At 43.8% G+C, this 15,523-nt stretch overlaps 1 protein-coding gene across 1 annotated transcript in view; it reads right to left on the bottom strand.

Moving 5' to 3' along the window:
* Positions 1 to 15,523, bottom strand: part of LOC128690681 (cell adhesion molecule Dscam2-like) — a 536,323-nt gene that overhangs the window by 275,881 nt on the left and 244,919 nt on the right. The window contains exon 12 of the mRNA XM_070088137.1: positions 8,788 to 8,929. Coding sequence (XP_069944238.1) covers positions 8,788 to 8,929 — 142 coding nt within the window. The remainder of the gene's footprint in view (positions 1 to 8,787; positions 8,930 to 15,523) is intronic.

The following is a 15,523-nucleotide window of genomic DNA, read 5'->3' as shown; positions in this document are numbered from 1 at the left end:
CCATTTAAAGGTGCCCATTTATAGGTACCCATTTATAGGTACCCATTTATAGGTACCCATTTATAGGTACCCATTTATAGGTGCCCATTTATAGGTACCCATTTACAGGTGCCCATTTATAGGTGCCCATTTATAGGTGCCCATTTATAGGTACCCATTTATAGGTGCCCATTTATAGGTGCCCATTTATAGGTGCCCATTTATAGGTGCCCATTTATAGGTACCCATTTATAGGTACCCATTTATAGGTGCCCATTTATAGGTGCCAATTTATAGGTGCCCATTTATAGGTGCCCATTTATAGGTGCCCATTTATAGGTACCCATATATAGGTACCCATTTATAGGTGCCCATTTATAGGTACCCATTTATAGGTACCCATTTATAGGTACCCATTTATAGGTGCCCATTTATAGGTGCCCATTTATAGGTGCCCATTTATAGGTGCCCATTTATAGGTACCCATTTATAAGTACCCATTTATAGGTGCCCATTTGTAGGTGCCCATTTATAGGTGCCCATTTATAGATGCCCATTTATAGGTGCCCATTTATAGGTGCCCATTTATAGGTACCCATTTATAGGTACCCATTTAAAAGTGCCCATTTATAGGTACCCATTTATAGGTACCCATTTATAGGTACCCATTTATAGGTACCCATTTATAGGTGCCCATTTATAGGTACCCATTTACAGGTGCCCATTTATAGGTGCCCATTTATAGGTGCCCATTTATAGGTACCCATTTATAGGTGCCCATTTATAGGTGCCCATTTATAGGTGCCCATTTATAGGTGCCCATTTATAGGTACCCATTTATAGGTACCCATTTATAGGTGCCCATTTATAGGTGCCAATTTATAGGTGCCCATTTATAGGTGCCCATTTATAGGTGCCCATTTATAGGTACCCATATATAGGTACCCATTTATAGGTGCCCATTTATAGGTACCCATTTATAGGTACCCATTTATAGGTACCCATTTATAGGTACTCATTTATAGGTGCCCATTTATAGGTACCCATTTATAGGTGCCCATTTATAGGTACCCATTTATAGGTACCCATTTATAGGTACCCATTTATAGGTACCCATTTATAGTTACCTTTTATAGGTACCCATTTATAGGTACCCATTTATAGGTACCCATTTATAGGTGCCCATATATAGGTACCCATTTGTAGGTGCCCATTTATAGGTACCCATTTATAGGTGCCCATTTATAGGTGCCCATTTATAGGTGCCCATTTATAGGTGCCCATTTATAGGTGCCCATTTATAGGTACCCATTTATAGGTACCCATTTATAGGTGCCCATTTATAGGTACCCATTTATAGGGACCCATTTATAGGTGCCCATTTATAGGTACCCATTTATAGGTACCCATTTATAGGTACTCATTTATAGGTGCCCATTTATAGGTACCCATTTATAGGTACCCATTTATAGGTGCCCATTTATAGGTACCCATTTATAGGTACCCATTTATAGGTACCCATTTATAGGTACCCATTTATAGGTACCCATTTATAGGTACCCATTTATAGGTACCCATTTGTAGGTACCCATTTATAGGTACCCATTTATAGGTGCCCATATATAGGTACCCATTTATAGGTGCCCATTTATAGGTACCCATTTATAGGTGCCCATTTATAGGTGCCCATTTATAGGTGCCCATTTATAGGTGCCCATTTATAGGTACGCATTTATAGGTACCCATTTATAGGTGCCCATTTATAGGTACACATTTATAGGTACCCATTTATAGGTACCCATTTATAGGTACCCATTTATAGGTGCCCATTTATAGGTACCCATTTATAGGTGCCCATTTATAGGTACCCATTTATAGGTACCCATTTATAGGTACCCATTTATAGGTACCCATTTATAGGTACCCATTTATAGGTACCCATTTATAGGTGCTCATTTATAGGTACCCATTTATAGGTGCCCATTTATAGGTGCCCATTTATAGGCGCCCATTTATAGGTGCCCATTTATAGGTGCCCATTTATAGGTGCCCATTTATAGGTGCCCATTTATAATTGCCCATTTATAGGTGCCCATTTATAGGTACCCATTTATAGGTGCCCATTTATAGGTACCCATTTATAGGTGCCCATTTATAGGTACCCATTTATAGGTGCCCATTTATAGGTACCCATTTATAGGTACCCATTTATAGGTGCCCATTTATAGGTGCCCATTTATAGGTGCCCATTTATAGGTGCCCATTTATAGGTGCCCATTTATAGGTACCCATTTATAGGTACCCATTTATAAGTACCCATTTATAGGTGCCCATTTATAGGTGCCCATTTATAGGTACCCATTTATAGGTGCCCATTTATAGGTACCCATTTATAGGTACCCATTTATAGGTACCCATTTATAGGTGCCCATTTATAGGTGCCCATTTATAGGTGCCCATTTATAGCTGCCCATTTATAGGTACCCATTTATAAGTACCCATTTATAGGTGCCCATTTGTAGGTGCCCATTTATAGGTGCCCATTTATAGATGCCCATTTATAGGTGCCCATTTATAGGTGCCCATTTATAGGTACCCATTTATAGGTACCCATTTAAAGGTGCCCATTTATAGGTACCCATTTATAGGTACCCATTTATAGGTACCCATTTATAGGTACCCATTTATAGGTGCCCATTTATAGGTACCCATTTACAGGTGCCCATTTATAGGTGCCCATTTATAGGTGCCCATTTATAGGTACCCATTTATAGGTGCCCATTTATAGGTGCCCATTTATAGGTGCCCATTTATAGGTGCCCATTTATAGGTACCCATTTATAGGTACCCATTTATAGGTGCCCATTTATAGGTGCCAATTTATAGGTGCCCATTTATAGGTGCCCATTTATAGGTGCCCATTTATAGGTACCCATTTATAGTTACCCATTTATAGGTGCCCATTTATAGGTACCCATTTATAGGTACCCATTTATAGGTACCCATTTATATGTACTCATTTATAGGTGCCCATTTATAGGTACCCATTTATAGGTGCCCATTTATAGGTACCCATTTATAGGTACCCATTTATAGGTACCCATTTATAGGTACCCATTTATAGGTACCCATTTATAGGTACCCATTTATAGGTGCCCATAAATAGGTACCCATTTGTAGGTGCCCATTTATAGGTACCCATTTATAGGTGCCCATTTATAGGTGCCCATTTATAGGTGCCCATTTATAGGTGCTCATTTATAGGTGCCCATTTATAGGTGCCCATTTATAGGTACCCATTTATAGGTACCCATTTATAGGTGCCCATTTATAGGTACCCATTTATAGGGACCCATTTATAGGTGCCCATTTATAGGTACCCATTTATAGGTACCCATTTATAGGTACCCATTTATAGGTACTCATTTATAGGTGCCCATTTATAGGTACCCATTTATAGGTGCCCATTTATAGGTACCCATTTATAGGTACCCATTTATAGGTACCCATTTATAGGTACCCATTTAAAGGTACCCATTTATAGGTACCCATTTATAGGTACCCATTTATAGGTACCCATTTGTAGGTACCCTTTTATAGGTACCCATTTATAGGTGCCCATATATAGGTACCCATTTATAGGTGCCCATTTATAGGTACCCATTTATAGGTGCCCATTTATAGGTGCCCATTTATAGGTGCCCATTTATAGGTGCCCATTTATAGGTGCCCATTTATAGGTACCCATTTATAGGTACCCATTTATAGGTGCCCATTTATAGGTACACATTTATAGGTACCCATTTATAGGTACCCATTTATAGGTACCCATTTATAGGTGCCCATTTATAGGTACCCATTTATAGGTGCCCATTTATAGGTACCCATTTATAGGTACCCATTTATAGGTACCCATTTATAGGTACCCATTTATAGGTACCCATTTATAGGTACCCATTTATAGGTACTCATTTATAGGTACCCATTCATAGGTACCCATTTATAGGTACCCATTTATAGGTGCCCATTTATAGGTACCCATTTATATGTGCCCATTTATATTTACCCATTTATAGGTGCCCATTTATAGGTACCCATTTATAGGTGCCCATTTATAGGTACCCATTTATAGGTACCCATTTATAGGTACCCATTTATAGGTGCACATTTATTGGTACACATTTATTGGTACCCATTTATAGGTACCCATTTATAGGTACCCATTTGCAGGTACCCATTTATTGGTACCCATTTGGGAATACCAGACTAGAGGATCTTCGAGAACTACACGAGCAAGTGATCAATAATTAAGTTCTATTCCTCTGAAATGGTAATGAATATTAATTAATATTAGATCACATTTGTGACCACAACGGTAAGAGAGTACATATCTTCCGTTAATATTACGGTAAGAGAGTACATATCTTCCGTCAATATTACGGTAAGAGAGTACATATCTTCCGTCAATATTACGGTAAGAGAGTACATATCTTCCGTCAATATTACGGTAAGAGAGTACATATCTTCCGTCAATATTACGGTAAGAGAGTACATATCTTCCGTCAATATTACGGTAAGAGAGTACATATCTTCCGTCAATATTACTACAACGATATATTCTTTTTTACAAATATTGAACTAGCAGCTATATGTCAGTCTCAAAAATACTGCCTTAGAAACAATATTTGAAGAATTTCCTCAGAATTCTCAATAATAAGTAGTACAACTCTTAGTTAGCGAGAAGTCAGTGTTAATTAAGTTGGAGAGTTGTGCATCTGACCAGAAGATGACACTCAACATAGTCCTAGATTCCCACTTGAGAGAAATTCAGGTGAGAATTCAGGAGCACAAGAATTCAGAGAATGTAACTGGCTTGTTAGCAGCAACTGGCTTGTTAGCAGCAACTGGCCTGTTAGCAGCAACTGGCTTGTTAGCAGCAACTGGCTTGTTAGCAGCAACTGGCTTGTTAGCAGCAACTGGCTTGTTAGCAGCAACTGGCTTGTTAGCAGCAACTGGCTTGTTAGCAGCAACTGGCTTGTTAGCAGCAACTGGCTTGTTAGCAGCAACTGGCCTGTTAGCAGCAACTGGCTTGTTAGCAGCAACTGGCCTGTTAGCAGCAACTGGCCTGTTAGCAGCAACTGGCTTGTTAGCAGCAACTGGCTTGTTAACAGCAACTGTCTTGTTAGCAGCAACTGGCTTGTTAGCAGCAACTGGCTTGTTAGCAGCAACTGGCTTGTTAGCAGCAACTGGCTTGTTAGCAGCAACTGGCTTGTTAGCAGCAACTGGCCTGTTAGCAGCAACTGGCTTGTTAGCAGCAACTGGCTTGTTAGCAGCAACTGTCTTGTTAGCAGCAACTGGCTTGTTAGCAGCAACTGGCTTGTTAGCAGCAACTGGCCTGTTAGCAGCAACTGGCTTGTTAGCAGCAACTGGCTTGTTAGCAGCAACTGGCCTGTTAGCAGAAACTGGCTTGTTAGCAGCAACTGGCTTGTTAGCAGCAACTGGCTTGTTAGCAGCAACTGGCTTGTTAGCAGCAACTGGCTTGTTAGCAGCAACTGGCTTGTTAGCAGCAACTGGCCTGTTAGCAGCAACTGGCTAGTTAGCAGCAACTGGCTTGTTAGCAGCAACTGGCTTGTTAGCAGCAACTGGCTTGTTAGCAGCAACTGGCTTGTTAGCAGTAACTGGCTTGTTAGCAGCAACTGGCTTGTTAGCAGTAACTGGCTTGTTAGCAGCAACTGGCTTGTTAGCAGTAACTGGCTGGTTAGCAGCAACTGGCTTGTTAGCAGCAACTGGCTTGTTAGCAGCAACTGGCTTGTTAGCAGCAACTGGCTTGTTAGCAGCAACTGGCTTGTTAGCAGCAACTGGCTTGTTAGCAGCAACTGGCCTGTTAGCAGCAACTGGCTTGTTAGCAACAACTGGCTTGTTAGCAGCAACTGGCTTGTTAGCAGCAACTGGCTTGTTAGCAGCAACTGGCTTGTTAGCAGCAACTGGCTTGTTAGCAGCAACTGGCTTGTTAGCAGCAACTGGCTTGTTAGCAGCAACTGGCCTGTTAGCAGCAACTGGTTTGATAGCAGCAACTGGCTTGTTAGCAGCAACTGGCCTGTTAGCAGCAACTGGCTTGTTAGCAGCAACTGGCTTGTTAGCAGCAACTGGCCTGTTAGCAGCAACTGGCTTGTTAGCAGCAACTGGCTTGTTAGCAGCAACTGGCTTGTTAGCAGCAACTGGCTTGTTAGCAGCAACTGGCTTGTTAGCAGCAACTGGCTTGTTAGCAGCAACTGGCCTGTTAGCAGCAACTGGCTTGTTAGCAGCAACTGGCCTGTTAGCAGCAACTGGCCTGTTAGCAGCAACTGGCTTGTTAGCAGCAACTGGCTTGTTAGCAGCAACTGGCTTGTTAGCAGCAACTGGCTTGTTAGCAGCAACTGGCTTGTTAGCAGCAACTGGCTTGTTAGCAGCAACTGGCTTGTTAGCAGCAACTGGCCTGTTAGCAGCAACTGGCTCGTTAGCAGCAACTGGCTTGTTAGCAGCAACTGGCTTGTTAGCAGCAACTGGCTTGTTAGCAGCAACTGGCTTGTTAGCAGCAACTGGCCTGTTAGTAGCAACTGGCTTGTTAGCAGCAACTGGCTTGTTAGCAGCAACTGGCTTGTTAGCAGCAACTGGCCTGTTAGCAGCAACTGGCTTGTTAGCAGCAACTGGCTTGTTAGCAGCAACTGGCTTGTTAGCAGCAACTGGCTTGTTAGCAGCAACTGGCTTGTTAGCAGCAACTGGCCTGTTAGCAGCAACTGGCTTGTTAGCAGCAACTGGCTTGTTAGCAGCAACTGGCTTGTTAGCAGCAACTGGCTTGTTAGCAGCAACTGGCCTGTTAGCAGCAACTGGCTTGTTAGCAGCAACTGGCCTGTTAGCAGCAACTGGCCTGTTAGCAGCAACTGGCTTGTTAGCAGCAACTGGCTTGTTAGCAGCAACTGGCTTGTTAGCAGCAACTGGCTTGTTAGCAGCAACTGGCTTGTTAGCAGCAACTGGCTTGTTAGCAGCAACTGGCTTGTTAGCAGCAACTGGCTTGTTAGCAGCAACTGGCTTGTTAGCAGCAACTGGCTTGTTAGCAGCAACTGGCCTGTTAGCAGCAACTGGCTCGTTAGCAGCAACTGGCTTGTTAGCAGCAACTGGCTTGTTAGCAGCAACTGGCTTGTTAGCAGCAACTGGCTTGTTAGCAGCAACTGGCCTGTTAATAGCAACTGGCTTGTTAGCAGCAACTGGCTTGTTAGCAGCAACTGGCTTGTTAGCAGCAACTGGCCTGTTAGCAGCAACTGGCTTGTTAGCAGCAACTGGCTTGTTAGCAGCAACTGGCTTGTTAGCAGCAACTGGCTTGTTAGCAGCAACTGGCTTTTTAGCAGCAACTGGCCTGTTAGCAGCAACTGGCCTGTTAGCAGCAACTGGCTTGTTAGCAGCAGCTGGCTTGTTAGCAGCAACTGGCTTGTTAGCAGCAACTGGCTTGTTAGCAGCAACTGGCTTGTTAGCAGCAACTGGCCTGTTAGCAGCAACTGGCTTGTTAGCAGCAACTGGCTTGTTAGCAGCAACTGGCTTGTTAGCAGCAACTGGCTTGTTAGCAGCAACTGGCTTGTTAGCAGCAACTGGCTTGTTAGCAGCAACTGGCCTGTTAGTAGCAACTGGCTTGTTAGCAGCAACTGGCTTGTTAGCAGCAACTGGCTTGTTAGCAGCAACTGGCCTGTTAGCAGCAACTGGCTTGTTAGCAGCAACTGGCTTGTTAGCAGCAACTGGCTTGTTAGCAGCAACTGGCTTGTTAGCAGCAACTGGCTTGTTAGCAGCAACTGGCTTGTTAGCAGCAACTGGCCTGTTAGCAGCAACTGGCCTGTTAGCAGCAACTGGCTTGTTAGCAGCAACTGGCTTGTTAGCAGCAACTGGCTTGTTAGCAGCAACTGGCTTGTTAGCAGCAACTGGCTTGTTAGCAGTAACTGGCTTGTTAGCAGCAACTGGCCTGTTAGCAGCAACTGGCTTGTTAGCAGCAACTGGCTTGTTAGCAGCAACTGGCTTGTTAACAGCAACTGGCTTGTTAGCAGCAACTGGCTTGTTAGCAGCAACTGGCTTGTTAGCAGCAACTGGCTTGTTAGCAGCAACTGGCTTGTTAGCAGCAACTGGCTTGTTAGCAGCAACTGGCTTGTTAGCAGTAACTGGCTTGTTAGCGGCAACTGGCTTGTTAGCAGCAACTGGCTTGTTAGCAGCAACTGGCTTGTTAGCAGCAACTGGCTTGTTAGCAGCAACTGGCTTGTTAGCAGCAACCTCCTTGTTAGCAGCAACTGGCTTGTTAGCAGCAACTGGCTTGTTAGCAGCATCAAACAACAAAGAAATGAGGAAGGCAGATGTGGAACGGTTATATATTTTTATTTGCGAAATGTTTCTCTTGCACAGTAGGCGGTTTCTTCAGTACCTGATCGATGTTTTCTGGGTGCAGCGACACCGCGGTTTGGTCCTAGACAAGGAATCCTCTTAGATGAAAACGTGATCAGCCATACTGTTTCTTTTGAATTCACGAAGTCCAGCATACGAACCACAGACCGTCTGGTCAGGAACTGTTAAGTCCCGTCAGGACGACAGCCAGAGGTTGCTTGCTAATGCCCTTTTTACTAGAAGGGAGGACGTTAAAAATCTGGAAATTTTGATGCTGATCGAGTTCTGTTTTTACTGAACAAATTACATCTCTGCTTTTTATTGGAGGTATCCTGCAATCTCCGTTAATCTCTTGTGTTTATACTGTATGATTTTGGTGTAGGGAAGACAGTGACATCCTAAGGCTCATACCTGTGACCTTTGGAGATGAGAGCATTGTAACGGTGCCAGGTGAGGGAGAGAGGGGCGTCACCTATTGCCTCACATTCCACCATCACTATTTGTCCCACATGACAGGTCACCTGCCGCCCTTCCGTTACTACACGCGCTGGGGCTGTTTTGAGAAAGAATCAAGCGTTACTAGGCAAAAAACACAATTATTGTGGGTCAGATTATAATTAGTAAACCAAATAGGACAGGGAAAGAAGTAATTACGTCTGGAAAAGGAACGAACGTTAGTAGAATCAAAATGCATGTGAAGTACTACCTGGAAGACACAAACCTGGAACTTGTATTCCAGGAAGATGAAAACCTGGAAGTGAAACATTAAGGAGATGCAGATCTAGAAATGGCACCCCAGGAAATTCAAACTTGGAAACTGTATACCTGCTGAGAGCAGTTTGTAGAGTATGATACGTGAGACGAGATGTTTGAGGCGTGATCTTTTGCGCACCCTTATTCCCTACCCCTCCCTCCCATGTTTCTCAGTCAACTGCCTCAACAATACCAATATCACTATCACTATCACTATCACTATCACTATCACTATCACTATCAGCCACACTCCATCTTGACCTTTCCCACTACCACCTACCCATTTGCCACTACCACTTACCCATCTGCCACCACCACCTACCCATCTACCACCACCACTACCTACCCATCTGCCACCACCACCTACCCATCTGCCACCACCACCTACCCATCTGCCACTGCCACCTACCCATCTGCCACTAGCACTTACCCATCTGCCACTAGCACCTACCCATCTACCACTACCACCAACCCATCTGCCACTACCACTTACCCATCTGCCACCACCACCTACCCATCTACCACCACCACCTACCCATCTGCCACCACCACCTACCCATCTGCCACTACCACTTACCCATCTGGCACTACCACCTACCCATCTTCTATTGCTACCTGCCCATCTGCCACTGTCACCTACCCATCTGCCACTACCACCTACCCATCTTCCACTGCTACCTATCCATCTGCCACTGCCACCTACCCATCTGCCACTGCCACCTACCCATCTGCCTCTAACACCTACCCATCTTCCACTGCTACCTACCCATCTGCCGCTACCACCAACCCATCTGTCACTACCACATACCCATCTGCCACTATCACCTATCACCTGCCACTGCCACCTACCAGGTTCTCAAACACTACCAACAACAGTAGGTTGTACCAAGATCCAGTTATTGCAGAGGTCTCGTTGGCTTTCTTCAAGAGATCGGCTAATTTGCAAGCTGCTTTGGGGATATGACAGCGTCCTGGTGGATGTTAATTTGATTGCAGATATTAAGTCCGTTGTAGAGGTGAAGTAAGGGCAGCTGTCAGCTCTATCTGCTGGGAGGAGCTGTTGGCTGTTCCCAGCTAGAGCCCTCTAGGAATCTAGACATTCATTTGTGCACGAATGTTGCCCTTAGTGGGATTGAGTGCACACTCCTTATTTCACACCTGGTAGATGGCTCATGCACGTGTCCCACAACGTTGGCTGTGTCGTGGAGATTCCTGGGGATCCGCTACACCTTGTGATATTGCTGACATCGTGGGTGTGGGGAAGCGCCAGCTGGGGGATGGCGGGTGAAGCATACCATGGATGCATTAGTGAGGTGGGGGAGTGGCGGACGGCAGCGGGTGTAATTGATGGAGCACTATAAGGTATGGGAGGTGAGGGGAGTTGCATAATCTGTTCACTAATGGTGAACATCACTCATTGACTTTTGTTGTTTCTTAAACACGTCATTACACTTAGTAATGATGTGTTACACCCTCGTCATTTGGATTCTTCACATCATTTGCGAACAGGGACACATCGGAGTCTATTCCTTCCGTCATGTCGTTCACAAATACCAGAAACAGCACAGGTCCTAGGACTGATCTCTGTGGGACCCCGCTCGTTACAGGCGCCCACTTTGACACCTCGCCACCTACCATGACTCGCTGTTGCCTTCCTGACAGGTATTCCCTGGTCCACTGTAGTGCCTTCCCTGTTATCCCTGTCTGGTCCTCCAGCTTTTCACTAATCTCTTGTGTGGGTCTGTACTCACCTATTTGTGGTTGCAGGGGGTCGAGACTCAGTGTATATGTGTCTCTGTGTGTATAGGTCTGTGTCTACTCACCTGTGTGTGTGTGTGTGTGGGTCTGAGTGTCCTCGGATCATTTACAACACCTAGCTCTGCTGGGTGCATGGTTTTTGAAGGATCGCTGGTTAAGTGGTTAAGGCAACGTGAACATTGTTCTGTCTTTTGAGACGGAAGACTGCGTCGCAGGACCTTATCTTAACTGGCCGCAGTTTGGTTAATGTTTCACTACCACTTGTTTCGTGGTTTCATTTCTATACATAAGTCGTACCGAACAGTTAAAACTTTCGATTTTGGCTTGATTAGCAATGCTCTTCTTTCTGAATATGGCAAGCGAAAATTTGTGCATTCATAATTTCACAAAAATCATTCTGAACTTTAGGAAAAAAATATATTTCAATGTGTTTGTTTATTATTAAATTATTGTGAACTTATCTAAAATATATTTAGTTGGATTACGTTAAATTAAATTGTTCTTGTTATAATAAGGTTAGGTAAGTTTCCTAAGGTTCTTTTGGTACAGAATTATTAATTTTTACATTAACATAAATGAAAAAAATATATATCTTTAAACGTATAATAGAAAGGACTTAATTTTAAATGAGTTCTTGCTAATTGACCAGTTATACCTATTCGGCAAGATATATATACAGTGGACCCCTGCATAACGATCACCTCCGAATACGACCAATTATGTAAGTGTATTTATGTAAGTGCGTTTGTACGTGTATGTTTGGGGGTCTGAAATGGACTAATCTACTTCACAGTATTTCTTATGGGAACAAATTCGGTCAGTACTGGCACCTGAACATACTTCTGGAGTGAAAAAATATCGTTAACCGGGGGTCCACGTATGTATATTGTTTACCAGACCAGCACCTTAGAAGATTCTGGAAGATACTTACAGGAGTGTCGGGCTGCTTCTCTTTCTCTCTCTTATTTATCTTTATTTATGCAGGATTTAACAAGGTTAAGGTAAGTGTTCCTGACTTTATTGACAAGCTGACAGCTGTTACCTACATCAGCTCATTTGAAAGCCTCTTATTATTTTGAGACATACTAGTAGGGAGCAGGATGAAGTTGGAGCCATCTGTGGACCAGCATTTTCATTTGATCAGCTGTCTTTATATCGTTGATATCATTATATTCTATGTACATAACATACTCGAGTCATCCTGGGAATAAATGATCTCAGATGGAATTATCTTCTGGAGAAGTGCACAGTTAGAGTGAAGTTGCTACTTGCTGCCCGTCTTGTTGTGTAGAAACTCACTTCTCGCAGTCCTCGGAGTGGAGCCAAGTGTGATACTGTGACGTCATTGGCTTTGTACATCCTTCTGGTGTTGAAGGTTCTGCTGAAATAACAGATCTATCCAGAGTGGTTCCAGGCGAGAGATGAGTCTCTTGCTCTGTTGTCTACTCTGTCAAGAAGTCGCTGATGAGAAGGAGAGCAGGCAGTCCATGAAAGTGGAGCATACTCGTGCCTCGTACAGAATCTTACTGAGCAAATACGAGATATGTCGAAGTGCTGTAAGCTTCCTGGACGCCTTGTTTGCCGGTTTACAACGTTGCTCTTCACGGTCAGTTTGGAGTCGAACTTTACAGCAAGGATATCAACTGCATTCCCAGTGCCAACACTTTTCTGTTCATAATAGTGTTTCAGTGTTACCATCATGGTGCCTAGAGACCATCATCATTTGCCCCCAGGTAAGTATAGATCTTAACTGGTGACTGATGTAGCGTAGAGTAGTTGGCATTTCCTCTCTCTCTCTCTCTCTCTCTCTCTCTCTCTCTCTCTCTCTCTCTCTCTCTCTCTCTCTCTCTCTCTCTCTCTCTCTCTCTCTATCTCTATCTATCTCTCTCTCTCTCTCTGCCTCTTTTTTTTACACAGGGTTTGACAAGGTTAGGTTAAGGATCCCTAGCTTTATTAACAAGCTATTTACAGGTTAAGGATTACTAACTTTATTGACAGGTTAAGAGTTGTTACCTACATCAACTCATTTGAAAGCATTTTTATTGTTATGAGACATACAAGTAGGGAACAGGATGAAGTTGGAGCCATCTGTGGGCCAGCATTTCATCTGACCAACTGACTTTATCTCGTTGACATCATTATGCTGTACGAATGTGTTCCATACTCGAGTCATCCTGGGGATAAATGTTCTCAGATGAAGTGATGTTCTGTAGAAGGGTACAGCCAGAGTGAAGTTGCTGCTTTCTGCCCGTCTTGTGGTATAGAAGTTTGCTTCACGCTGTCCTCGAAGTGGATCCAAGTGTGGTACTTTGGCAATATTGGCCTTGTACATAACAGTATGGCCACCCACATCCCTCCTGTGTTGAAGGCTCTGCTGAAATGACAGATCTATCCAGGATTGGTCCAGGCGAGAGATGAGACGTCTGGCTTACATGTAAATCACTAAATAAAATTTATAAGCTTAATTAGCCTACCTGGCTTGCTTGTAAATCACTGTAAATAATCAACTTATGTGTGTAGTTATTCCTAGCCTAGCCTAGCTTAGTCACTGAGTACAAGGTGTGAGTTAACTAAACCTAACTTCGTAAATCACTGGTATGTAACAGTGGCTTAGCTAAGTTAAGACTAGATCTTTCTAATTAAATTAGCTATCCCACAATGTCGGTCCAAAGGAACATGTGCTAATGTGTTATCTGGCTCCTTGTGAGTTGTCCACTACGGCAAGTACTGATGACACAGATATCCACTACGGCAAGTACTGATGACAGATATCCACTACGGCAAGTACTGATGACAGATATCCACTACGGCAAGTACTGATGACAGATATCCACTACGGCAAGTACTGATGACACAGATATCCACTACGGCAAGTACTGATGACACAGATATCCACTATGGCAAGTACTGATGACAGATATCCACTACGGCAAGTACTGATGACAGATATCCACTACGGCAAGTACTGATGACAGATATCCACTACGGCAAGTACTGATGACAGATATCCACTACGGCAAGTACTGATGACAGATATCCACTACGGCAAGTACTGATGACACAGATATCCACTACGGCAAGTACTGATGACACAGATATCCACTACGGCAAGTACTGATGACACAGATATCCACTACGGCAAGTACTGATGACACAGATATCCACTACGGCAAGTACTGATGACACAGATATCCACTACGGCAAGTACTGATGACACAGATATCCACTACGGCAAGTACTGATGACACAGATATCCACTACGGCAAGTACTGATGACACAGATATCCACTACGGCAAGTACTGATGACAGATATCCACTACGGCAAGTACTGATGACAGATATCCACTACGGCAAGTACTGATAACAGATATCCACTACGGCAAGTACTGATGACAGATATCCACTACGGCAAGTACTGATGACAGATATCCACTACGGTAAGTACTGATGACACAGATATCCACTACGGCAAGTACTGATGACACAGATATCCACTACGGCAAGTACTGATGACACAGATATCCACTACGGCAAGTACTGATGACACAGATATCCACTACGGCAAGTACTGATGACACAGATATCCACTACGGCAAGTACTGATGACACAGATATCCACTACGGCAAGTACTGATGACACAGATATCCACTACGGCAAGTACTGATGACACAGATATCCACTATGGCAAGTACTGATGACACAGATATCCACTACGGCAAGTACTGATGACACTGATATCCACTACGGCAAGTACTGATGACACAGATATCCACTACGGCAAGTACTGATGACACAGATATCCACTACGGCAAGTACTGATGACACAGATATCCACTACGGCAAGTACTGATGACACAGATATCCACTACGGCAAGTACTGATGACACAGATATCCACTACGGCAAGTACTGATGACACAGATATCCACTACTGCAAGTACTGATGACACAGATATCCACTACGGCAAGTACTGATGACACAGATATCCACTACGGCAAGTACTGATGACACAGATATCCACTACGGCAAGTACTGATGACACAGATATCCACTATGGCAAGTACTGATGACACAGATATCCACTACGGCAAGTACTGATGACACAGATATCCACTACGGCAAGTACTGATGACACAGATATCCACTACGGCAAGTACTGATGACACAGATATCCACTACGGCAAGTACTGATGACACAGATATCCACTACGGCAAGTACTGATGACACAGATATCCACTACTGCAAGTACTGATGACACAGATATCCACTACGGCAAGTACTGATGACACAGATATCCACTACGGCAAGTACTGATGACACAGATATCCACTATGGCAAGTACTTATGACACAGATATCCACAACGGCAAGTACTGATGACACTGATATCCACTACGGCAAGTACTGATGACACAGATATCCACTACGGCACGTACTGATGACACAGATATCCACTATGGCAAGTACTTATGACACAGATATCCACTACGGCAAGTACTGATGACACTGATATCCACTACGGCAAGTACTGATGACACAGATATCCACTACGGCAAGTACTGATGACACAGATATCCACTATGACAAGTACTTATGACACAGATATCCACTACGGCAAGTACTTATGACACAGA

The sequence above is a fragment of the Cherax quadricarinatus genome, chromosome 24 (assembly GCF_038502225.1).
Source record: "Cherax quadricarinatus isolate ZL_2023a chromosome 24, ASM3850222v1, whole genome shotgun sequence".
NCBI lineage: Eukaryota > Metazoa > Arthropoda > Malacostraca > Decapoda > Parastacidae > Cherax > Cherax quadricarinatus.
This window is presented reverse-complemented; position numbering and strand designations above follow the sequence as displayed.